This window comes from Hyperolius riggenbachi, chromosome 11 (genome assembly GCF_040937935.1).
Source record: "Hyperolius riggenbachi isolate aHypRig1 chromosome 11, aHypRig1.pri, whole genome shotgun sequence".
Lineage (NCBI taxonomy): Eukaryota > Metazoa > Chordata > Amphibia > Anura > Hyperoliidae > Hyperolius > Hyperolius riggenbachi.
This window is the reverse complement of record NC_090656.1, coordinates 23,199,877-23,225,882: the sequence shown is the minus strand read 5'-3', so window position 1 is coordinate 23,225,882 and position 26,006 is coordinate 23,199,877. Positions and strand designations below refer to the sequence as shown.

At 39.6% G+C, this 26,006-nt stretch overlaps 1 protein-coding gene across 8 annotated transcripts in view; it reads left to right on the top strand.

Moving 5' to 3' along the window:
* ZNF536 (zinc finger protein 536) overlaps positions 1–26,006 on the top strand; it is a 576,810-nt gene that overhangs the window by 530,323 nt on the left and 20,481 nt on the right. For 7 of the 8 annotated variants that reach the window (XM_068261011.1, XM_068261010.1, XM_068261013.1 and 4 more), the window contains one exon: positions 2,909–3,061. The exons of the other annotated variant lie outside the window; for it this stretch is intronic. In XM_068261011.1, the coding sequence (XP_068117112.1) occupies positions 2,909–3,061 (153 nt within the window). The remainder of the gene's footprint in view (positions 1–2,908; positions 3,062–26,006) is intronic. 8 annotated transcript variants of the gene reach the window in all.

Below are 26,006 nucleotides of genomic sequence, written 5' to 3'. Positions count from 1 at the left end.
ATTGGCTTTACAGAAAGTGCGCAATAATTGTTTAAACAAAATTAGGCAGGTGCATAAATTTGAGCACCACAAAAAAGAAATGAAATCAATATTTAGTAGACCCTCCTCTTGCAGAAATGACAGCCTCTAAACGCTTCCTGTAGGTTCCAATTAGAGTCTGGATTCTGGTTGAAGGTATTTTGGACCATTCCTCTTTACAAAATATCTCTAGTTCATTCAGGTTTGATGGCTTCCGAGCATGGACAGCTCTCTTTAACTCACACCACAGATTTTCAACTATATTCAGGTCTGGGGACTGAGATGGCCATTCCAGAATGTTGTACTTGTTCCTCTGCATGAATGCCTTAGTGGATTTTGAGCAGTGTTTAGGGTCGTTGTCTTGTTGAAAGATCCAGCTCCGACACATTTTTAGCTTTGTCACATTGGTCTCCAGAATCTGCTGATACTGAGTGGAATCCGTGCGTCCCTCATCTTTGACAAGATTCCTAGTCCCTGAACTGGCCACACAGCCCCACAGCATGATGGAACCACCACCATATTTTACTGTAGGTAGCAGGTGTTTTCTTGGAATGCTGTGTTTTTCCTCCATGCATAACGCACTTGTTATGCCCAAATAACTCCATTTTAGTTTCATCAGTCCACAGCACCTTATTCCAAAATAAAGCTGGCTTGTCCAAATGTGCTTTAGCATACCTCAAGCGGCTCTGTTTGTGCTGTGGGCGGAGAAAAGGCTTCCTCTGCATCACTCTCACATACAGCATCTCCTTGTGTAAAGTACGCCGAATGGTTGAACGATGCACAGTGACTCCATTTGCAGCAAGATGATGTTGTAGGTATTTGTTGCTGGTCTGTGGGTTGACTCTGACTGTTCTCACCATTCATCACTTCTATTTATCTGATATTTTTCTTGGTCTGCCACTTCAAGCCTTAACTTGAACTGAGCTTGTGGTCTTACATTTCCTCAATATGTTCCTAACTATGGAAACAGACAGCTGAAATCTTTGATAGAGCTTTCTGTATCCTTCCCCTAAACCATGATGGTGAACAGTTTTTGTCTTCAGGTCATTTGAGAGTTGTTTTGAGACCCCCATGTTGCTACTCTTCGGAGAAAATTAAAAGAGGAGGGACACTTACAATTGACCCCCTTCAATACTCTTTCTCATAATTGGTTTCTCCTGTGTATGTAGGTCAGGGGTCACTGAGATTACCAAGCCAATTAGTTCCAATAATTAGTTCTAAAGGTTTTGGAATCAATAAAATGACAACAGTGCCCAAATTTATGCACCTGCCTAATTTTATTTAAACAATTATTGCACACTTTCTGTAAAGCCAATAAACTTCATTTCACTTCTCAAATATCACTGTGTGTGTCTCCTATATGATATATTTAACTGCCATTTTTTATCGGAACAACCAACGATTTGTACAGGAATTTGCATCCCACTGTATGTAGAAATGTTGGAGTTGAGACAAACGTTTTTGGCCTTTCTCACAAGATTGAAATGTTATTTTTCAAAACTTATCAGCTTGTACAGCAGGCTTATTATGCCTGGATGGTAAAAAACCTATTGCGCTTTAAAAAAGTAAATCTTTGGTATATTAAGATGAGCCACCAAATAGAACTACATTAATTTCAATAAATACTCTGCTGCTTCCAAGTTCTTGTATAAATGGAACTTACCAGATTTTTGTGGTATGGTGGTCATCATAGCACGAAAGTATTGATTAAAGGCCAGCTAAGCCTGACATTGTTACATTTTGAAAACATATCTATTAGTAAGAATGATAAGTACGTAAATAAGACTTTTAGCTAAGAATGTTGCATGCAAGACCCCCCTACTCATTGTACTCCAAAAGTGAGGTCTTGAAATTCCCCTTTCCGTAAATTTCAAATGTATGCAGGCTGAACCAGGATAGTGATTTCACATAAGCTCCCATCCATCTCTGGTGCTTAGAACTAAAGACAGATGATAGACAGTGAAATGTGCAACTATATAAACGAATGCACAGACTTTTTTCATGCTTTACCCTTGTCCCGCTCCTGTTACCACTTTTTGCCACCAACCACAGCCACGTTTTCTGCTATTTCTTCCTAGTTTGGGAGTCACATGATCATATCCAATGTTCCTGCCCACCAGCTAAATCTACAAAAGACAGGAAGCTGTAAAGTAGCTTGCAAGCACATTTCAATAATGAAAAATGTATTTTGCCCACAGCTTTACTGTTATACGTTGTTTCTATTCACCTACCAACCTTATTTCTAGTAGAATTTGCCATGTTTCATTTTGAGTTCACTCAGGCTTTAAGTGAACTCAAAAATGTAAAAATGAATGAACTTTTCCATCTTTACTTTCATTTGATGATTCTCAAGTGTTTGCCGACAGCTATGTTCAACTAAGAAAGCAGTAGGACCTCTTTTTTTTCACATCATTACTTTAGGTTCCCTCCCAAAGCAGAGAATGAAACTCATTGCACGGCTTCACATTCAAGCGTTAGATGTCATTAGCAGATGTATCGATACTCTTTAGTCCACAAAAGCTGTAGAGCTGCACTTCAATCCCGAGAGGTTTAGTGGCCAAACTCACAAAAGAGTATTATCACCTGATCATACCGAACCAGTTTTTCCTTTGTAACTTTTTGGCTTTGGCGTGTAGAGGGGATAAAAAAAAAAATTACAAGCATCTGCCTCTGCAGCTGGTTCTATTCTTCTGTAACTCCGTTCACTATTAAGATACCATATGCTGCTTAAAATAATGATGAAAAAGATGAAATTATCCCCAAGAATCACAATCACCAGAATTGACAGAACTAATGATACAGACAGGCCGCGTTCTCTTTGCCTCCTGCGCTGTGACTGAGCGGCTGCTGAGTAAAGTGGTGTTAGAAAGTGATCGTCTCTGTGTTACAGATATGGGGGACGACACTGGAAGATGTGTGGGAACTCAGCAGCAAGCTATGATGAGGGATAGGAACCTTGGCACAGCCATGAAGGACTGCCCCTACTGTGGAAAAACCTTTAGGACATCCCACCACCTAAAGGTGCATTTGAGGATTCACACAGGTAAGACGTAGACCCGGGAAATGAAGCAGTGTGATTTTGAGTCTTTTTTCGATTTTTTTTTTTTTTTAGCATTCGGTTAGAAAGAGTGGCTTAAGTCGTTGTTTATTTTTCTTTATCTCTGGGTACTCCACCGATTGGACTTCCTGTAGTATCTCTCGGTCCTACAAGGCCATAATGAAGGCAATGTACAGTTTTTCCATGTGATGGATGCCCAATAAATCATTTAGCTGTGACTAAGACACATCTAATACAGAACAAAACAGAATCATTTTGTTCCATTAGCCACTTAGTCAAAACTGGTAAAAAATAGTCTCAATTGGTTAAAGTCAATTTTTATTGTCATCTTCTAAAATTGTCTTTTCTTTGAGGTAGCTATTCTCAAAACCCCCAAATGTTTTTTAGTCTACTGTAACCATTGAAATAAAAAAAGACACCATCTCCCTTCCCTAGAAGTTGGAATCAGTCATTTTCCAGGGCAACCTCATGCCCTGTCTCATGTTCAGATATGTCTGTTGACTAAGTATCATCTTCTTATTAAGTCCAGTTATTATAATAGAACTAATAAAGCTTCCATATTTAGATAAAGACCGAGATAACTGCAGGTCTTAAAAATTCCTTAACAGCCGTTAACTGAACAGTCACCCAAAATCAATTAGCGGCTGAATTTTGAGGGGTTTTTTTCTAACTAGATTAAGTCTGATTGTCGACAGTTTGAGTGTAATGCTAGGCATACACTAGTCAATGTATACCAAATTTGGCAAGCAATCATTAATCTCCCTCATCAGACATTGAGTGGGCAGTAGTGATCCTTTTATTGCACTTACACTACTAAATTTTAGTAGATTCCAGATGAAATGTGTACGTAAGTCAATCGATTAATCAATTGGGTTTCAGTTGATTCTTTGAAATCAATTGACTAGAACCCTTGTTTTTAATTAATTTTTATTTAATTCAATGTTTGTTAAAAATTAAACTTCTAAATGACTTAAAACAACTTTCATGATACGGTAGTTTGAAAAAACTGGGTGACCTACTGTACATTTTTAATCAGTGAAGTTCTCGAGATGTAAGAAAAACGGCACGTGAATGAATTTGCTAGCCATGAAGATATACCTGAAACATCAGTTTTGTTGGAGTTGACCTTAATGTGAGGTTGTGATATTTTTCCTTAGACAGGGCTGTTGTGTTGCCGGATACAATTATATGTACTGGGCAGCTGTTCCTGTGGAAACAGCTGGGCAGTACATATATGTACCTAGGTAGCTATTTCCGTGGAACCTTTTGTTAGTGTGTACGGTTATATGAAGCTCTGTATTGTTCAGTTCTAGAAGTGTCTCAAAAACAGGAGGCATGAACCATTTTGCTGTTCATCCAAACAGCACCTGCCCCATGGACCAAAAAGAAAGCAGAAAAATGTAAAAATCGGGCATTATACCTGGTTTTACCAAAGCGTCCCAGAGACGTTAAAGAGTACTGTTGGATGTGTAGATGTGATGTGATTTTCCTCAGTGCAGCCAAATAATCTGACTATCACATAAACAGGAACACTTAAGCTGTACATGTTTTCGTGTTTCTATCTGTTGGGTTTAAGGTGGAATTTGTTTCCCAGTGCATTTGTATTGTTGAGAAGAATTGTGATAGGATAAGACTGTTGAAATCTTGGTAATAGGTTCTTCTGCCAACAAAAGTTTTGTCCAACAATGACAACATTGATTGTCTACTAATATCGAAGGGTGCTTGTAGTAGACTATTCTCTGTGTCTGTCTTGATGACTCTGTTGCAAAAAAAGTGAAAAAAGAAACAAACGTGTCTAGTGGGAATGAATCTCGAGTCCTCTATAATACTGTATAAAACTTAATAATCTTAATGCAAAAACATTGTATCTAATCAGAGCCTCACCAGTTCCTACTTGGAAAGTATATCTAGTTAAAGCAGTCAAACCACAGCAACCAGAGCCAAATGTGGGTGCGCAGTCATATGGACATTTACTTTAGTACCTTTAATATCCATGCATGTGTTTTATTTATGTTGTGTTGTATTATATTGTGTTATATTTACTCTGTGATTTAGACCAGTTAGATGAAGCTATCAAAATATGCAATCAGATATTTAAATGACCACAATCATGAAACATTGTAAAATGTAAAATACATATGTAAACATACATATAATAAATCCATGCATGTGTTTTATTTATGTTGTGTTGTATTATATTGTGTTATATTTACTCTGTGATTTAGACCAGTTAGATGAAGCTATCAAAATATGCAATCAGATATTTAAATGACCACAATCATGAAACATTGTAAAATGTAAAATACATATGTAAACATACATATAATAAATGTATTTCGCCAAAGTTAAAATGCACTATTAATTATTTTTCTCCTACGTTCCTGTCACTTACAGTAGGCAGAAAAATCAGATCTGACAGGTTTTGGACTAGTCTATCTCCTCACGGGGGATTTTCAGGATTTTCTTTTTTCCCCAAAAGCATTTTATGAACAGCAGTTGCTCAGTCCAACTGTCAAAATAGTGTGCAAACATGTTGGAAAGCTGGCCAAAGGATCTGTCAGATTTTTACTGCCTACTGTAAGTGACAGAGACATAGGGGAAAAAATAATTTACAGTGCATTATACTCTTAAAGAAATGTACTTCTTGTATGTATGCGTATTTTATATTTTACGATATTTTTGTGATAGTGGTCTTTTAGGCCTAAATGAACTCAAGCTTTTAGGATGGTTTAGTATTTTTGCCAGTCTTTCACTGCTGTCTGTGTCCTCATTAACAATGTTGTATTCACTTACTCTTTTTGTGACTAAGTGGGCATAAATTTGAGCCCATGTTGGCATAAATTTGAAAGCCATGTCCACTCTTTCCAAAATTGAAATAAAAATGTATGTGACCTGGTTAGTTCTAATAGAATAAATGAAGCATGTTAAAAAATCATACCTCAGCATAGGAGTAACACAGTAGTGCCAAAACAATTACAGTCACCCTGTAGTGAGAGAGATACAGAGTCTGTCATATTAATTTCTATTTAAACGCATTTCCAAATGCCAATATACTGGATATCCTGTACCTCTAATACTTTAGGCCACAGACCCAAACCAAGTCTGCGGATCAAGTGTTGCAGCTAAAATTTTACTACGTTAAAGGAACATTATCGATTAACATATTTTTGAATAGTTTGGAAAGTACTGCTAAGTACTGGTGTATACATTTGAATTATTATCTTTGTTTACTGTTATCAAATTCCTTTCAAACTTCAGTGATGGCCAAAATCTGACGGGCTATATCATGAAGGGAGGGGGGATTCCCTCACACTGCATCTGTTAACCTTGTGTACGAGAGAAAGCCCTCACTGCCTGTCTCTGAGAGCTCCCTGGAGAAATCAGAGGAAATGTATCTTATGTGCAACATAAACATTTGTAATACTGTAGTGTGTGAAACCTGATACCACAGCCATTACATACAACTCTGCTTCAATATTACACTGTTCTTAGCATGTCAGACTGCAGAAATTCACATACGCAAATGAGACATTCCAAACGTAGCTAAAATCGACACACAATGAATTACAGCTTTTGCCTCTGATATTTCACATAAAAAGTTGTAAAATGTTTACACAGCTACTTAGACATTGTTTGTACATTGTCATTTTAGAACACTTGGTTTGATAGTGTTCCTTTAACATGTTGTTTGTTCCAGATATGTCATCAAGACTCTTGATCATTTTTAAGTTCTCCTGTTACAAAAGGGTCAGTGGAAACAATCATTGCTGACTATCTTTTGAAAATAAACTTTGAACTACGGTACTCACCTGAGACAAGTATGCACATCAGTAGAGTCAGAAGAGTATTGGAACACCTGATCTGCACGGTCATCTTAGGTCTTTGATTCAGAAAGTAATCTTAAAGAGAGTCTGAAGCGAGAATAAATCGCTTCAGACCTCATAGTTAGCAGGGGCATGTGTGCCCCCGCTAAACCGCCGCCATCGCGCCGCTAAACGGGGGTCCCTTCACCCCCAAATCCCCTCGGTGCAGCGGGAGAGTGCTTCCTGGTTGGGGCAGGGCTAACCGACGTAGTCCTGCCCCACGTGCGTCTGTCAGCGCGTATCTCCGCCTCTCCCTCGCCCCTCTCAGTCTTCCTTCACTGAGAGGGGCGGGGGAGAGGCGGCGATGCGCCGCTGATAGACGCGACTGGAGGCAGGGCTGCAGCCGTTAGCCCTGCCTCCAGGAACGACCAAGTCTGCGACCAAGTCTTGCGGGGGTGGGTTTGGGGGTGAATGGACCCCCGTTTAGCGGCGCAATAGCGGCGGTTTAGCAGGGGCACATATGCCCCTGCTAACTATGAGCTCTGAAGCAAGATTTATTCTCGCTTCAGAGTCTCTTTAACAGAGGATCAGTTTTAAAAAAGGAAAAATTGTACGTTTTAAGTCGTCAGTAATGGCTGCTTTCATTACCTACATTATTGGAGGTGCACGTTAACTCACTGGCCCATATGTGATTAACGTTTTCTCCTGGAGATCATTTCCCGTCTTCTATTTAGAATAACTTTTCAGCACTTTGCACCTGAAAAAGAAGGTGGAAACGGACTATCAAAACTATATTAAGTATTTTTTTTTGCTTGCTGGTGATTTAAAAAACATTTTATTGACAAGTTTGAAAATATCACCTAGGAGAAAACGTTAATTGCATATGGGCCACTGAGTCCTATGTCTTTTGTTGTCAATACCCTTTATTTCTTCTTTAGTATATTATTATTATTATTATTTTTTATTTATATAGCGCCAACATATTCCGCAGCGCTTTACAAAGCACAATAAGACGACAAGGGGAACATAGATACAACTAGACAAGACAAGACAAATAACATTTATATCGCACTTTTCTCCTGGCGGACTCAAAGCGCCAGAGCTGCAGCCACCAGGACACGCTCTATAGGCAGTAGCAGTGTTAGGGAGACTCGCCTAAGGTCTGAATAGGTGCTGGCTTACTGAACAGGCAAAGCCGAGATTCGAACCAAGGTCTCCTGTGTCAGAGGCGGAGCCCTTAACCATTACACCATCCAGCCACTAACAAATGTACAGCAGAGTTCCAAGCAGCACAAATATTATTACAAAAACAGTAAACATTAGGAGGATGACCCTACCCTTGCGAGCTTACAATCTAATGGAGCTTACAATCTAATGGGCTCTAATATGCACAAGCCCCCTAAAAAAATTTATTAGTCCTGCTTAAGCTTTTACACATTTATGGGTGTTGTTGACAAGCAATTCTTTGGCTAGTATATCTGCCTACATCCGTAGGCAGATATACTCAAGAGCCGCTCCAACACTATGGAACTCCCTACCTCCACCCATTAGGGCAGACCCCTCCTTCAACACCTTCAAGAAGGCCCTCAAAACTCACCTTTTCACTCTGCCCTACCACCCCTCACAATTGCTCTAAACCCACAGCTGAACTCTGGTCCCCTACCTTTCGTGTCCCTACCTCTCCCTCTAGATTGTAAGCCTTTGAGCAGGGTCCTCCTCCTTTTGTGTCCTACCTGATCATGCACCCCCATTACTGTGCACCCATACTATGCATTTGAGTGAACCTAACTTGCCTAATCTCCATGCTCCCCTCCAGTGACTGACTAAGCATTACCTGGTACTCATACTGTGCTGTGTGATCTCCATGCTCCTCTCCAGTGACTAAGCATTACCTGGTACTCATACTGTGCTGCGTGATCTCCATGCTCCATCCAGTGACTAAGCATTACCTGGTACTCATACTGTGCTGTGTAATCTCCATGCTCCCCTCCAGTGACTAAGCATTACCTGATACTCATACTGTGCTGCGTGATCTCCATGCTCCATCCAGTGACTAAGCATTACCTGGTACTCATACTCTGCTGTGTGATCTGGTTTTCTTGTATTCCTGTATTGTCATTTTGCAGTATGTCACCCCTAAATATTGTCTGTAACCAAAACTAATGTCCAGCGCTGCGTAATATGTTGGCGCTTTATAAATATAATACATAATGATAATATTAATAATAATGGAGCCTTATCAAGATAATGGAATAACAATAATAAACTTTCCAACCTGCATATAAACACTTTAAATCTAATATAGGGAGAGCTCATTCACTTATTTTGTTGACCATCAAACTAACACTCTTACTGAGCTGTATGTCCATATAAGTTTTTTAGTATACAAAATTCTGACCAGTGCCCAAATAATGTAAAACTATTAAACACAACCATGAGAGAGGTACTCCACTTGTCATTCTCCTTCCCAGACATCCATCTACACAGCCACCTAAACACATGCCGGACCTGACAAGATAACTGGCAATTAACAGACAATGGCAGCTGCTACAAACAGTACTACTGTCCATCCAGTACCCGTGAAACAGTCACTTATGCTACAAATGACATCAACCCACACCAATTTTCTCCATGTCTCCCATGGCTAGTGCCATAACAGGTTGCCCTAATGGTGGCCACACACCATACCATTAAAAGATCAAAATTTTACACCAATTTGATAATTTTGATCAGGTGTCCCAAAAAATCGAGAGCTTTTCTTAGTTTTCACTCGATAAATCCAATCGAATGTCTCTTTTTTTTATTTTTGGAGATTGGACATGTTGGAAATTTCAGACCAACTTAATCAAGAATTGTATGGTGTGTGATGGATTGTCAATTACTTGATGTACGGTTCCAATCAATTTCTTCTGAGCTTTCAATTATTGTATTCACGATTAGGGAAAAATTGAACATAGGTGTGTGGTCCATTGGTCAGATTTTTGAATTGTTACAATCCAGTCAGAAAAAAATGATTGTTATTCTTGAATTGAACAGATATTTTTAAAATTGTATGGCGTGTGGCCACCTTAAGGTTGACCAAATAGCTCCTCAAGTTATGACGTCTGAAAAATATGAATAAGGTCCTCTATAAGCTAACTACGAATTAGAATTAAATGCTTCGTTACAGTTCTGTTTGTTGGCTTTCTGGATTTTGGTTGTCAGGCCAGTTATGCAAAGTCCCATTTTGTTTTACCATTCTTACAATCTCTTCACTTGGTTCCATAGTCCTTCTTTAAGGTTTAAAGTTTTTATTTTTTTTAGGTATAATAATCAGTCATATGAAAGTGGCTTGGATTAGCCAATAACGTGGGTTAAATTGCAAGCGTAACACTTCATTGTTGATAAAGGACAGTGCTAATTTTAATGGTGATATTGTAGCTTTTGTGAACATCGTCATTTGCACATCAATGGTGATGGTTTCGTTTGTTCTATAGAGTATTCCATCTCTACTTTCTGAATAGCTTTAAATACATGTGACCACCTGGAGATACTTGAGATTAGCACAACTCTTGAAGTCAGAGAGGGAGGAAAATTATTATAGTCAGGCTTCAAACTAAGCAGGCTATCGTCTTTAGACTTGAAGATGCCGTTTTTTTCCCAAGCATCTTCTGAATACCCTAGTTACTCGTAGCACTAGAAGATCAATAACTGTGTCAAGCAATTGCCCTTTATTACAGATCATAAACACTGCTCATAGTCACAAACAAACTCTAACATGTTTGAAAATATCTGCTTCTGTCTATTCACTGGTGTCCATATCTGAACCCAGAATTTATTTTTGTTCGTCATGCTCCAAAGCTGCCTAGGCTCAGAAACCCCAGATTTTCTTAGGTCAAACTTCTGAGTGCAAGACCATATTGCATTTCTTCCAAACAGCCTTAAAGCGGACCCAAACCAAATCATTTTTTTAATTCAAAATATTTAGTTGCACCACTCTGACACATACAAAGATAAATAAACACTCCTTCAAGCCTATGAGCATTTCAGTGCATGCTTTTCACCCTTCTCTTTCATAACTAGGGTTATACAGGTGGCAGCCATTAGCAATTCCTCCTTGGCTGGACACCTTCTACTCCACTAGTTTGCCGGATTCTGTCCCGGCAATATGAAAGGAAGGGAGGGGTTCCTCCAATAAATGTAAAATATTTTATATTTGTCATCATGCAGCTGAAAAAAGGCTGCTATTTATTATTATAATTTAAAAAATAGATTTTATTTCTAAAATCTTGTATTTTTAATTTGGGTCCACTTTAATAATAGTAGGTTCTCATAGTTGGCCTGTGTTCCTTGCGTAAAGGTAACAGTCCTACCAAGCACTGGATTTGTTTACTGGTGCCTTAAACACAATTAATGCTGGCTCTGAATACGACTCCTCTACTGCTTATTGGAGGAGAGGAGGGCGCATAAGAGTTTCCATTCTAGAATGGAAACTGAAAGCCACTCTAAAAAACTTCCTAACACTGCAGTGTGGCCTCTTGAGCGCGTCCCAGTGGCTGCAGCTCTTGAGTGTTTTGAGTCCAACAGGAGAAAAGCACTATACAAATGTTCAGATTATATTATTATAAGTGCCTATATCAAAAGCAGTGTCAGATAAATAAAATCCTATCCCAAAATGAAAACAAATAGCAAGAAAAGACAGCACTGAGAACACAGAAAATATGTTTTTTTTTATATTTTACACAGCTTATGTCCCATTTACTAAACACTATAAGTAAGTTTTCTTATTTGTTACTCAAATAGTGCAGCGGGCACTGCACAAAGTACAAAAAAAACCAAGAGCAAGTAAGATTATACATAGTATCTATTTTTTATTCATTTTTAGGTAATTTTTTTATTTATTTATTTTGTTTTGGTAAACTGTGTACAAAAAGAACTATAGGGAGTTGTTCCTGCCCTTACCAGCTTAAGAAAGAAGGTAGAAACACTAGGTCAAGCAATAAACTATTAAGTGAATTAGCAATAATTGTACAGAAGGTAGCAGCAGTGGATAAGTGTCTGAAGATTTGACTTGAAAAAAAATTGTGAAAAGATCTTTGAAGGTTTGAAGCATTGAAGGATGATGGATATGGTGCAGAAAAGAACTCTAAAAAAGGTAAAGCTCCAGAGAAATGTTAGGTGTAAGAATGTGAGGAGGTGACCATGGAGAAAGACAAGAGGATTTAATGTGCCCTAAAGAGGAAGTGCTTGGAATCATTTCTAGAAATTATTAAATACAAATTTGTGTGTGCATGGGTGGGTGGCATGTTATGGAGAGCTCTGACGAGAAGGTTAAGAGTTACTTGGTAGACGAAGTTTGTGGAATGATATCTTGAAATAATTGTGGAAATGGTGGTGGGTAGGTACAGATTATGAAGTACTTTGTAGGAGGTTAAGAGTTGCATGGTAGAGGAAGCATCTGGAATGATATGTGAAAATAAGAGGAAATTTGGTTGGGACGAGTTTTTGAAAACTGAAGTTTTATGGAAGAGGAAGTGTTTGGAGTATTATCTGGAAATAATTGAGAAAATGTAGATGACAGATTATGGAGAGCTCTGTTGGAGATGGTTAAGGAGTAGCAGGTAGAGGGTATGTTTTGAATGGTGTCAGGAGATTAATGAGTAATTTTAAGTGGGCCAGTTTATGGAGAGCTTTGTAAGATAAGATTAGATGTTGTGTGTCAGACGGAATGTTTTGAATGGTATTTGGAAATGAGTGAGGAAATGCAACTGACAAGGTTATGGAGAGCTTTGTAGGAGACAGTTAGGAGTACAAACTGGGTTCCTTGGGTTTCAGGCTGAAACATTCATGATCACTTACTAGTCTTTTGAGTGTCAATACTACTGTTGCCATAAACAACCTTGTGCAAGCTTTCAGGCATTAGTCATCCTCAGATTCTCATACCATGTTTGATGTAAAGCATTCGTCAAGATTTTAGGCCATTTTATTTTTTGAGTCTCTTAAGCTATGGGATGCCGACTAATTCTCGGTCCACACTTGTCCAGTTGCAGATCAGATCCATTTCAAACGGATCATTTTTTCTAAAAACTGATGCAAAACTGATCAGTTTATCAAAATGTCCTTTTGTAGCATACGTTTTCAGTCCGTTTAAACGTATGTTCTTTCTTCATGTGTGCTTCTATTGGATAAGAGATGATGTTGAGTGGAGGAGAAGTCAGTAGGCAATCCGTTTTTGCCTCTGTTTTGTGTGCAAAAGTTCTCTGTGTAGAGATTTTGTATTGCCTTTCATTGCCCCTGCGTGTAGACCCGGGGTCTGTAAAAAACCTGCAAATCCGGACTCCCCATTCAGTTTTTGAACCCAGATCCCCCGGATTGCCCACAGATCCATTTTTGGAGTGTCTGAAGACGGCCGCTATTTTTAACATTGGTATCCGTGGCTCCACTTTTGGCCCTAGCCAAAAAATGGAGCCATGGATACGCTTTTTAAGCAAGTGTGAACCGACCCTAAGACATGATTGATTACAGTATTGGGTGAATCTGGATCGAGACGTGAAGAAAAATGGGCAAGTGCTCCCATCCCTGAACATTTCATTCTCCCAAAACCCCTATATCCTTCACTAACATAGAGGGTGGAGTAAGGTCATGAGAGATTGCTGCTACATAAAGCATGGATCCTTTTCATGGCTGGTTGATCACTTTTTATCGTGGATCTTAGAAGAATTCAGTATATGTTGTATGCACGAAAACTGTTTGTAGATCCATGTTTTAGAACGTATTTTAGTGTGTCTCAGACTACATAAAAAAAGGACATCCTAATAATACATTGAAATAATAGGATATTGTACTTTAAAATCATTTCAGTGGATTAGCAACTTCCTACCATTACGTAGTTATCTCTTGATATCCAGGGAGAGGACAGAGTTTACTTATTAGCTGAGTTTAATCGCTTTGTAATCCGTTATACAGAAACTTCTCTCATATTATCAAGCTGCCGCAAGTTTGTCTATTTTTACTTTTTTTCCAAACTTTTTCTTTTTACTATTTTATCTCTCTCTCTCTTTTAAATTTTTTTTTTATTAGGCTCATAACACCACAGCGCTTGCGATTTCTGGTGGCTTAATGACATCCAGAAAACTTTTGTGGGGAATAATTGATTGAATTTAAAAATTCTTTAAAAGTTTAAGAGGTAATGTTACAGTATAAATTTCCTAGCAAAACACTAAGTAGGGAAATATCCATTAGCGAAATTAACTACAGTTTCTAGGTAGCTAACAATGTTCAGTATACAGTAGGGCATGGCTAATGAACACTGCAGTCGGTGATATTTCATTATACAAATTAATGCTCACATTTTAATGGGAAAGTCACATAATGAATCTAGGCTCCAGTGACAGCAATTAGAGGCACAGATTGTCCCCTTCTGGACAAGCCAGTGTTTAGCAAGATGCAGCTGCTGAAAAAAAATCTCCCAAGTTTACAACGTATATATATGTGCTTTGGGGGAGAATTAGTACACAAATTTTATTAATGGAGAAAAACTTTGCCGCAGCCCAGTCGAATATCTGTCTCATTTTGCTACTTTTAAAGTCGTTATATGAGAAAAATATAAAGATATTATCTGCAGGTTTTTAAAAGTTTGACAAGTACAGTTATATCTTTGTTGATATTTTCTGTAGAGATGTTTCTGTAGAGACCATCGTAGCTCTCATTTCGTTAGACATTAATAGTTCATTATAACAAAAGCAGTGATAGAAAAAAAAACATGGGTAGTTCAGTTTATAAGTCAGTGTCTACTAGTCACACGATAGTAACACAGAACTAAACCTGTAATACAATACAGTAATATAATAATGTTTGTAAAGCTTGTTTCTCCCATAGGACTCAAAGTGCATAGCTATGTCTTAGATCAATACATAGTTGGAGGCTAGACTGTGTTAGAGAGGAAATAGTTAGGTGTTCATAAATGCCAGACTAAACAGGTATGTATTCAATTTGGACTTTAATACTTCCAGGGATGGAGATGTCCTAATTGGGTGTGGCAAGGGATTCCAAAGCGTATTGCCAGCATGACAAAAGGCTCGGTCTCCTAAGGTTTTGAGATGTAACCTGGGAAGAGTAAAGCTGGCTCTACGTTCTACAATCTTTTTTTCTAAGTAGTGCCCAGTTTTCGCAAATCTATGAGGTGGTAGGGTAAGTTGTCTGAATAGACTTTGAACAGATGTTTATGGTGGGCCGTCATACTCCATAGACATAGTAAGACTGAATAGTGAAGATTGTATAAATGTTTGGCCAATTTCAAAGGACATCATGTTCTCACATGACAGCATTTGTGGGGTGTAACGGAAGAAAAGGGATGTGCAAAGATGAAGGGGAGGTAACACGTATGAATCAAAATGTGCCAATAATATATCAGGGAAACAGACGTCAACCAGTAGTGTGTGAGGGAGAAAGGAAACTCTATTCTCGGGTTATATACCAGTATGGAGAAAGTGAAACAGAAGAAGAGAAGTATTTAGGGGCAGAGGGGAAATAAATATGTACTAGTAAAGCATCACAGATGCCACGTGGTGCAAATTTGGAGTAATTACCGTACATGTTGTTCTCAGGTTACATATTAACACTGATATGATGCGACAGACACATGAGTTCCTCCGTTAACTCAAGGTGACCCAGGGCTACCAGAATGTTATGTAGTTCTAAAAGAACCAAAACTTCATTAAAAGAAAACCACTGCAAAGTACAGCTCTGTCTTTATAAAATGCAAGGTAATGGCATATGATTACTTCCTCTATACGAAATGAAACATTCACAATGCATCTCTTCAGGGCTGTGGATAGAGCCATGCAATTTTTTTTTACTTTTAGCAGATGTGTGCCAAGAAATTACTTCAGAGACTTCATGGGGTAGCAGAAGCATGTGTGTGTGTGTGTGGGGGGGGGGGGGGGGGTGACCAACTTATAAGCTAATATTTTCCATGGACAAGCAAGTAACACAGATATTGTCCATAAGTGTGAACGGAGAAACTACACCCTGAGCATTGGTCATCTGGTTAAGAGGCCAACAGATGAAGGTCCTGGTTTAATACATATTTCTTTAGTTTATTCAATACGTTTATTTACATATCCAGAAATAAAAAAAAAAAACGTAAAAAAACGTTATTATAACCACTTGCCTGCGTAATGACATATTTGCATGTATAAAGTGCATGCTACAAAAATCAAGAACACTGAACACTCTTATGCTATGTAATGATAGATCTGGTCATGCAGTTCCAATAGGACCCTGCACTGACCATAAACCCAGATTCATAAGAAATTGCAAGGTGAACACTGTGATACAATATTACAGTGCTTCTCTATATAAAAGTAAGTGGCCCAGAAAAGTCAGTGAGCATCAATGAACAGGAAACATATAAACATAACTAATGTTTAACCTCCCTGGCGGTATGAATCGCGCGGCTGCGCGGCCGCTGGAGGGTTTTTCTCACCTTTTTTTTTTTTTAGCATGTAGCTAGCCTAGCGCTAGCTAAATGCTTCCCCCCTCACCACGGCGTCCACCCGTCCCCTCCGATCGCCGCCGGCCCATAAGGAAATCCCGTTCTGAACGGGATTTCCTTAAGGGCTTCCTCCGGCACCATGGCGACGAACAGAGTGACGTCATCGATGTCGCCGACGTCGTGACATCACAGGGAATCCCGATCCACCCCATAGCGCAGCCTGGCGCCGATAAGCCAGGCTGCGCAAGGGGTATGCGGGGGGGGGGGGGGGCAATGTATCGCGGCGCGTAGCGGCACATCGGCGGCGGCGATCGCAACAAACACGCAGCTAGCAAAGTGCTAGCTGCGTGTTTGAAAAAAAATGATGCAAATCGGCCCAGCAGGGCCTGAGCGGCACCCTCCGGCGGCTTACCCCGTGTCCAGCACAGGGTTAACGCTAAGGAGGTTAACAAAAACTAACAAAAACTAGTGTATCATGAGATGGAACAGCATACGTGAACAAGTGTGCATCTAGTGTAAGGTGCAAAATGCACCAGCAATAGTAATGAGCAAGGTACTTAGCCCTGAGTGGTGTGAGAGTCACTGGCAAGCTGAGGAGTGTCTGAAGGAGCAGGGGTAGATCCACCGTGCGGCCCAAAGTGTAGGCAATGTGTCAGACATATTGGTTGATGAAGTCACAGTGATGTGAGTAGAATGAGTTGAGGTCCTGAGCTTTCCTATTGGTCAGCAAAACCCAGTAAAGCACCATGAAGATGGACTGACTTCTGTACCTTCTGTGACAGACCTGATCCTCTTAATTAATATTTTCTGTTCCATCAGTCTTATGTTTAATATTTACTATTCCTCTTCTCCCTCCACCCCCCTTTTTTATTTTTCATTTTTTCCCATCGTCTTCTTTTGATTCCTGAAGGCCCTAATGAACATTAGCTGAGAGGAACCCAACAGGAACCCAACAGGTTCACTACTGAACAAATGATTGTTAAGTCAATATAAATAATTTAATAAATAGCGTTGGCACGTTAAGTGACTTTATATAAAACAATTTTATGAATAGTGATATGAAACCTTTTCTTCTTCCGCCTACAGTGAATGCATAAAGCCGTTCATGAATGGGTTTGTGAAGCTTCCAAGGTCATAACTAAGTATTCGCTGCTTTAAATCAAGCTTCTTGAAAGTAACCTGATAATTCTAGGTGTTGTGTTTTTTTTTTATATGTAAATTGTTCTTAAAGTAAACCTGAGGGGGACAAGTCAAAACTACAAACATTAGCTTATTTTTCCTGTCTTTGGGCACTTAGTGGCCCCTCCTTTGTGGCCGGACTCCCCTCCCCGCTGCTACTGTAGACTCTGTGCTGTCCTCTCTGTGCACTCTCTTTGTGCGAGTTCCTGCATGGCTGTGTTACCAGCCATTGCCAGCAGCGGCATTTGCAGTTTCTAATGCTCCTGCACTGGCCATAACCACAACAGTCTCAGACGTGTCTGTTGTGCTCAGCCATTTAGAAGTGTGATCCACAAGGGCAGTACATGCTCCCTGCTCCTACTGAAACCAATCCGAACTGTGAACAGGGCCTACAACAGCAATGCAGAATCGAGGATGGCCTCAAGATGGGGCCACCATTTGTCTAATGACATTAAGAATCAGCAAGTATCGGCAGCTTTGACTTTTTTCTCCTCAGGTGCACTTTTACTTTCCCTAGAATGGCCAGAAAGGTAGAGCTGTCACCTGCATTCTAAATCTACCTATGAAATTAGCTTTAATTACAATATATACTGTACTAACACTAATGTTTTACCAAGATACAACATGTTTTTTTTCATAACAACACTTTCCTGGAGCTTCTATCAGGGCTGTGAAGTCGGTAGTTAAATCATCCGACTCCGATTCCTAAGTTTATGAAACCACTGACTCCAACTCCGACTCCAGCTACTCAAAATTACTCCAACTCCTCGACTTCGACTCCACAGCCCTGGCTTTTATTATGTAACTCTGCCTGGGCATAAATTTCATGGCCTTTCACCCAAGTACCTTGTGGAAATATGATGTCTTCTGTAACCTGTGAATTGGTCTTTGGGCATCAGTATTACGCGTGGACAAATGCATGAACTAGCGGAAAAAATAGACATTATGGCATATGACCCCATGTCTTTTAACTGTTCAAACTGTGTACATCACATCAATGAGCTCGGTCACAGGACAAATCTCCATTTATGTAACACCAGCTAGATCGACTTTATAACTCCATCACAACTTAATCTTATTGACTGCATGATTTATGGTACTGAAGTGAACCAATGACCACTGCCCGAGACAGCTGTTTCTTTATGCTCTTATCAGTGGCTTCAGGTCATTAGACATGCTTGCAGGATAACCTAGGTCCAAGATACAAGTTTATTCTTAGGTTAGCTGGCTAGAGCAAAATGCACAAGTTGAACTGAACTAGAATCAGCAATACGGTCAGAGAAACCATGGAAGCTAAGTACATCTCTGATTAGTCTATGTGTGTGAGAGATAGACAAGCGGGCAGGTAGATGCACACAAAAGACTGGAGTCAAACCAGATAAGGCAAGAGCTAATGCTTCCCACTGAATGGAAAGACAGTGGGATGTGACATTGCATTTAGTCCAGACATGAGGTCCTGTCCAGTGACCATGGTACTTTGGTGTCTTGTTACTGATCAGTCAGAAGCTCTGCATATTTCATTGTGAAAGCTGTCTTGCTTTGTTCTTAACTGGTAAGGTATGTACACATGTCTGATATTTCTGAATGACTTGTCGTTCGAACTGGTCATTTGAACGACAGTTTGGTGTGTGTATGAACGATTGTTAGACTGATAACAGCAGTTTTGACGGATCTACTTGCCGGATCCGTGGACTAACTGTCGTTCAAACAACAGTTAGGTCCGTACATGTGTATAAACGACTTGTTGTTTGAAAGTCTATTAGTGTGACACTAATAGACCTTCAAACAACAAGTCGTTTGATCAGTCATTTGATCTAGTCCTTTGTTCTATCAAGTCCATTGACCAGTCAAACAACATGTAAATTAGCTGTAATTAGCATTTCAACGTTTTGTCGTCTGTGTGTACAAGGAGTCTGAACAACTTTTTGTTTGGATGACAAGTCGTTCAAACTCCCGGCTTGAACGACAGTCGGGCATGAAATCAGACGTGTTTATGCACCTTAAATGAGATGGGAGTGATTAAACCAAACACCATATACAAAGAGCCAGAATCCCTTAGGATGCCATACGTTCTACTTCTGTTGAGGCAAACAGAATTCTAGGTATCTTTTGCACTACCCTGTACACAGTTGGTTGCATAGTGATAACATACGATGCATGATCGCTCTGACAGTCATTCCATAGATCGAAATACACAGGAGTGAGAGATATGGACACACATTACACAACAATGTGAGACAAAAGGGGAAGTGATCTCTGGCCAAAAGACCTCACAGTCTATTTTTTTAAGAATTAGGATAGAAGATGAGCGGGAAGTTGTGTATGAAGTGGTAGGAATGGTGGTCGGTGGACGAAGTGTTCTAGGTAGGAGAATATTTTGCCTGAAGAGGTGAGTTTTCAGATTGTGTCTAAAAAGAGTAAGTGTTGGTAAGTGGTGGATCTGTTGAGGGAGGGTGTTCCAGAGGAGGGGAGAGGATCAAGGGAACTCTGGTAAGCGAGAGTGAGGTGACCAAAGAAGAAGACAACATTGTTATTAGAGCGGAGATTGCGCGTAGGATGGTACATTTTGGAACAGTTCTTTCAATCTGATTGGATTGCTTGTCAGTTTACCCTTCGTTGGTGGGCCTGGATAATCATTTTTGGGAAATTGGATTGTTGATGGCCACATCTGTAAAGATTTCAGTTGTAAATCGGAGTAATCCTTTAAGCTACTTATGCAAATAATTGTTTCTGATTGATTTTGATTTTGCATTGATAAGTACCCAAAATCGATTGCAAATTCGATCGGAAACCAAGCAGACCGGTCGGAAATTATCTAATAGATTTGTCGATCTGACTGTAAATTGTACCGTGTGTACCCAGCTTTAGATGTCTGTTGATATTTCATGTAATACTGAATGTGTACAATATAGGGTTGATATCAGTAATATATCAGTCCTTTACCTGACCTAAAGCCATATTTTTTTATGTATGGTGGCCTCAAGGGCGCGTGTACATAGGCTACTGACATCAGTTCACTTAAAATTTATGTTCATGACCAAGCTATACTAGCAACAGAAACTGGAGTCAATCTGAGGTCGAGCTGAAGACACATTGATCAATTAGCGTTGAGTTGACATCAAACTGATGTGGAACCCCTGGTCGTAAGGCTTCATAGGAAGCAAAGTAGCATAAATCAATTCTGTATTTTAACAGAGTCACCGTCAGCAATAACAACAGAAAATATTACATTCCAAGTAGTGACAACATGTCACGTGTAACAAATGTACAACAATATACTAGTTTTGAGCATTCTGTTTGATGGAGATAAGATCAGGAATCTGACTGTGGCGGGTTTTCCCTGCTCTACCGGTAGTTAATTTAAACAGATTTGCAAATTCAAAAAAAATATACATTACAGCTCAATCCTCGAGCCAGTTCAACAGATTGGTTCTGAGCAGATTGACATCTGTCTAAACAAGGTCCTCCTGGAATATATTCATCGAAAATGATGATGTACCGTAATTAATTACGCAGGTGTTTCTGGGTTTAACCACAATTTGAGGGTATGATATGCGCTTACAAGTAGTATATTACATATTTAATATTATTGAGTTGTGTGTCTTTTATTTCAGTAAAATTAAAAAACCTGTGAATGGTCAGCAACAAGGAAAATTGATTGATAAATTGTCACTGTAAAAATTGTTTCATAACAGTTCTCTTTAGTGCTTAATTTTTATCTTTATGAATTTGGTCCTGTTGGCTCAGTGAAAGCACCCCATTTTAGCTATGTGATTGGGTATTAGTTTGTGTTTTGGGAGTATGGTGTAGCCTTCAACAGCAACGTCAGTGTTGTCCCTACTTTTCAATAAATATAATCAACCTGTTCTATGTAACACCTTGTTGTTGACTAATCCTAACCACTTCCCTTGACTGAAAGCTTCTTCTCAATGTATAAACTTAATCTCCTAACAAACCCTTTCCCAATGCCTTTGGCTCCCTCCTTAACAAATACTTCCTTACTGATAAAAACCCTTTTTCTGGAACTTAACCTTAATATTCCAACCTTAACTAAGAAATATCTATACTGTCCTCTAGCCCTTCTAAAACACACCTTTAACCAACTTTTCTAGCTATCACTTTACCAAACTTTTACCTTTTGCTGTCTTTGTTCCATCTGGTTCAGTTCCAGTGCCCTATCCACTGTCCCTTACTAAAATTTCCTCTCATGCCCAATTGCACATCACTGCTGAGCTCCCAAACCATCAACACACAACCAAAGCAGGTAGTCGCACTTTGAGTCCTACAGGAGAAAAGTGCTTTACAAATGTTTTTTTGTTGTAGTTTCTGTTGTAGAGGAACTCCAGTGAAAATAATGTAATTAAACAAGTGCTTAATTTTTACAATAATTATGTATACATGATTTAGTCAGTGTTTGCCCATTGTAAAATATTTTGAAACCCTGATTTACATTATGACATTTATCACATGGTGACATTTTTACTGCTGGCAGGTGATGTAGCTGCTGCTTGCTTTTTTGCCGGTTCCCAAAATGGCTATTTCCCACAATGCAACATGGTTCACAGGCAGGAAACTGCCAGGAGTACCATGGTCCTCAGAGTTTCTTGTGGGAGGGGTTTCACCACAATATCAGCAATACAGACCCCCCTGATGGTCTGTTTGAGAAAAGGAATAGATTTCTCATGTAAAAGGGGGTATCAGCTACTGATTGGGATAAAGTTCAATTCTTGGTCAGAGTTTCTCTTTAAATACTGGCTGCCTCAAGTCAACTGACTAATTAAAATGGCAAAGCATTTGCATGTTGCATTCACTAACCAGAATATGCAGGATCTAATCTATCTATCAGCTACAGATTGGGGTGAAGTTCAATTCTTAGTCACGGTTTCTCTTTAAGTGATGGTGCTCAAATTCAGGCCACCACTGACTAGCAACACTTTCTAGCAGAGCCGGGACAAGGTCCTCCAGCACCCAAGGCTGAGACACCAAAGTGCGCCCCTCCATCCCTGTCTCCCCAGCCGTCACACACTGATTGCTATTAGACTAAGAGGCGCCACAGGGCCCACAACCTCCCTAACACCCTAATATCTAGTTATCTGGCTTGCAGTCACTGCCATGTATCCCCTTTTTCTATTTCTTTCTGCTTCAAACACAATTAGGAATGACAGCTGAATGAATTCTGCCCCCCCTCCTACACTGCGCCCTAAGGCTGGAGCCTCTCCAGCCTATGCCTCGGCCCGGCCCTGCTTTCTAGTTCCAGATATTCAGGTCTGGTCTCATAGGAATCCAAGACACATGCCTTCCTGTAAGACAGTAATAATTGTAACCAACATTGGAGAAGAACTGTAAGTAGGAGCAAGACAGCAGTCATGTGATTCCTAAACATCTTACATAAAACAAAGTATTTAAGGACTTTCCATCTCCTATTGCAGTACACTGTCAATATACTTTATGAGAGAAATAAGCAGTAAGGCCCGGTTCACATTAGCGGTGGCTATCCGGAATAGCCGTGCCGGAGCCGCACCGCATGCTGGCCGGACGAAACGGACGCACGGCATAGCAATGTAAGTCTATGCCACGGTTCACATGCGTCCGTTTCGTCCGGACCGGAGCCGGACCGGATCCGGACTCCGGTGTCCGTTCCAACATGCGCTATTTTTGGGTCCGGCTCCTCCGGCAGCCGTATCCGGGGCGGAGCCGGACTGCACCATCCGGCCAATGGAAACCAATGAGAACCGGAGAGCGCACAACACACTGGCAAAAAATCCGGATGTTCTACCCCACTTCCTATGAGGATTGTTGCGGCGATATTGGATCGGGGACACATGGGCAAGCATTTTGGAGTGGAGCAGCACGAGCTGGAGATGTTGGCAGCATGTTGGAGGTGGAGGTGAGTGCTAAACAGCAGAGGGCCTGATTCCACAGGTCCCCCTTCTGCTGACCTCCCAGACCCCAACATTTTTTTTTTTTTTTACGATACTTTTGCCAAACGGATCCGGATCGCATCCGGATGAACACCTGATGCAACCTGACCGGATCCGGATCGGATCCGGATCAGAACCGTACGGTTCCGATCCGGATCCGGTCCGGATCCGGTCAGGCCATCCGGTCCGTTTGGCTGACAACCGCAAGTGTGAACGGGGCCTAAGGCAGCTGATCCTTTACATTTAACCCAAAATTATTTAAGATATCCGCCTGTCCTTTAACCTTTTGAGGACCACAGGCTTACACCACCCCTAGTGACCAGGCCATGTTTTACAATTTAGCACTGCGCAGCTTTAACAGTTAATTGTTTGGCCATCCATCTTAGCAGCTAAATGAATCTTACCCCTTTTTCTTCCCACCAACAGAGATTTCTGTTGGTGGGATCTAATTGCTGCTGCGATGTTTGTTTTTTTGTATTTATTTAAATAGTTATTTAAAAAAAATAAACTAACCTATTTTTTTATTTTCTCCCTCTCCTCTTCTCTCCCTCGCCACGAGATCCCACTATGTCAATCACATCTCATAGGCATCAGCCTATGAGAGAGATTAGTTTGCATGCCACTCCTGGGGACAGCTGACTGACAGAGCTGTCCCCTGTACAGCGCTGCGCTAGATCACAGTGCTGTACAAATCAAAATAATTTTGTTTCTAACAGCCTGCCAGCTCCAATGGCGGCTGACAGGCTGTTCACTGATGGCCGCTGACGTCACTGCAGGGAACCCGCACGCATGTGCACATCTATGCCTCCAGAACCTGACACCAATCGGTGTTAGGCGGTCCTGGCGGCACCACCCTCCCACCACCCATTGGCAATAGGCAGCCGGGAGGGGGATAAGGATTTGTAGGTTCATGTATCAGACATTATGCATATTGTTTTCACTGAGATTAAACATTTCGACAACTTTGTCTTCAGAAGGTAGAATTTTATTTTGGGCAGAACAGCATCATCTTGTGCAGATTTTTATTTTACTTTGTGTTGAAAAACAGCTAGCCAGGAACTAGAAAGCAACTGGATGTCTAAGATATACAGCATCAGTTCGAGAACAGACTATCACAAAAAAGACACCCAGTTATTTGATACATACGATTGGGCGTGCTAATGAAAATGTATCAGGTTGTCATCCTTTTTTTTATGAACATTAATTTCTACAAGCCAAGCAGTATTTTATTTATGAACAATATCTTTTTGACATATTTCCATTTTAAATGTGTTATTTTCATTTGCTATATTTTTAACCAATTAGAGCTTGTAATCTCTGCTTTTATATTTCTTTGTGTGTGTGTTTTCTTTTTTTCTTTCTTTTTTTTATGTCTCTTCTTCGTATTCACTTTGCATGCAGTAACATTTTAATAGAAACAATTTGCATTCTATTTAAAGAAAAATGCAAATGTTATTTTTATCATTAAAATTACATGGCAGTTAAATCAACATTTGTTTCCCAGTTCTAAATCACAATCTAAGTAAGCTTTTTTTCCCCCTCTCGTTAATAATTACATATATATTGTAGGCACATTACAGATTGTATTTATGGAGCCAGGAAAACCATCAGTACATACGGAAATCACTGCAAAGCCTTTGCAGATAATTACCATATAAAATAGAGCTTCCTAATATATTTTGCATTTCTTCATTAGCAAGGATTTTATTTAATTTTTATTGACAAAGTTTAATTCAACCTACACATTCCCCTTCTCAGCCAAGGTAATGGAATGACTTTAATATTTTAGAATATCTGTGTTTATAGATCCGTATTTAGAAACAATGCAACGGGTCTGCAGATCTCAGAAATTCTTCTGGAATGCTGCCCTCTAAATAATGATAAATTACTTGTGCAGTATGCCATTTGCTAATTATATCCATGATTTACTGCAGAGCACGACTTAAATCATTCATTTCAGTCTTGCGTAACAGTGCCATAAAATTTTAAGGTTTTAAAAATGGTTTCCATGTGTATAATTTTAACAATTTTTTTTTTGCAGCTTTTTTGTATTCTCTGAATACTTCAGACTATAATTTCATGTCAATTTATTTTAGCCCTTATATGCCTTCTATATTTTCTAAAGGAATGTTCTGTTGTATCTTTTGCCGTGTAGCTGCATGCTAATAAGTAGGTTTTAAGAAACCTGCTTAAAATAATTTTGATTTTCAGAATGTTATATATTAAACCATCACCCTATAATTTAAGTAAAAAGAATTTACTTAGGTGCCCTATAAAATGTACGATTTGTCGAACTTTAAACAACATTGTATGCTTAAATAACATTGTTTGCTTTAAGTAGTGGCAATTTTGGTTTTATCTCTCATTTATAATTTTTGTTTTTTTTTTTAATTTCAGCTGATAAATACTTCTAGCGCATGTGTTTGTGTTTTATACTTACTTAAGTCTGAACTGCATATCATGTATATGTGGTATGTATATGTGTTAGAAAAAGTAATCCGGTGAGTTTAGTGATAAAGTGAATATTTCACATGGATTTCAATGTTCATTTG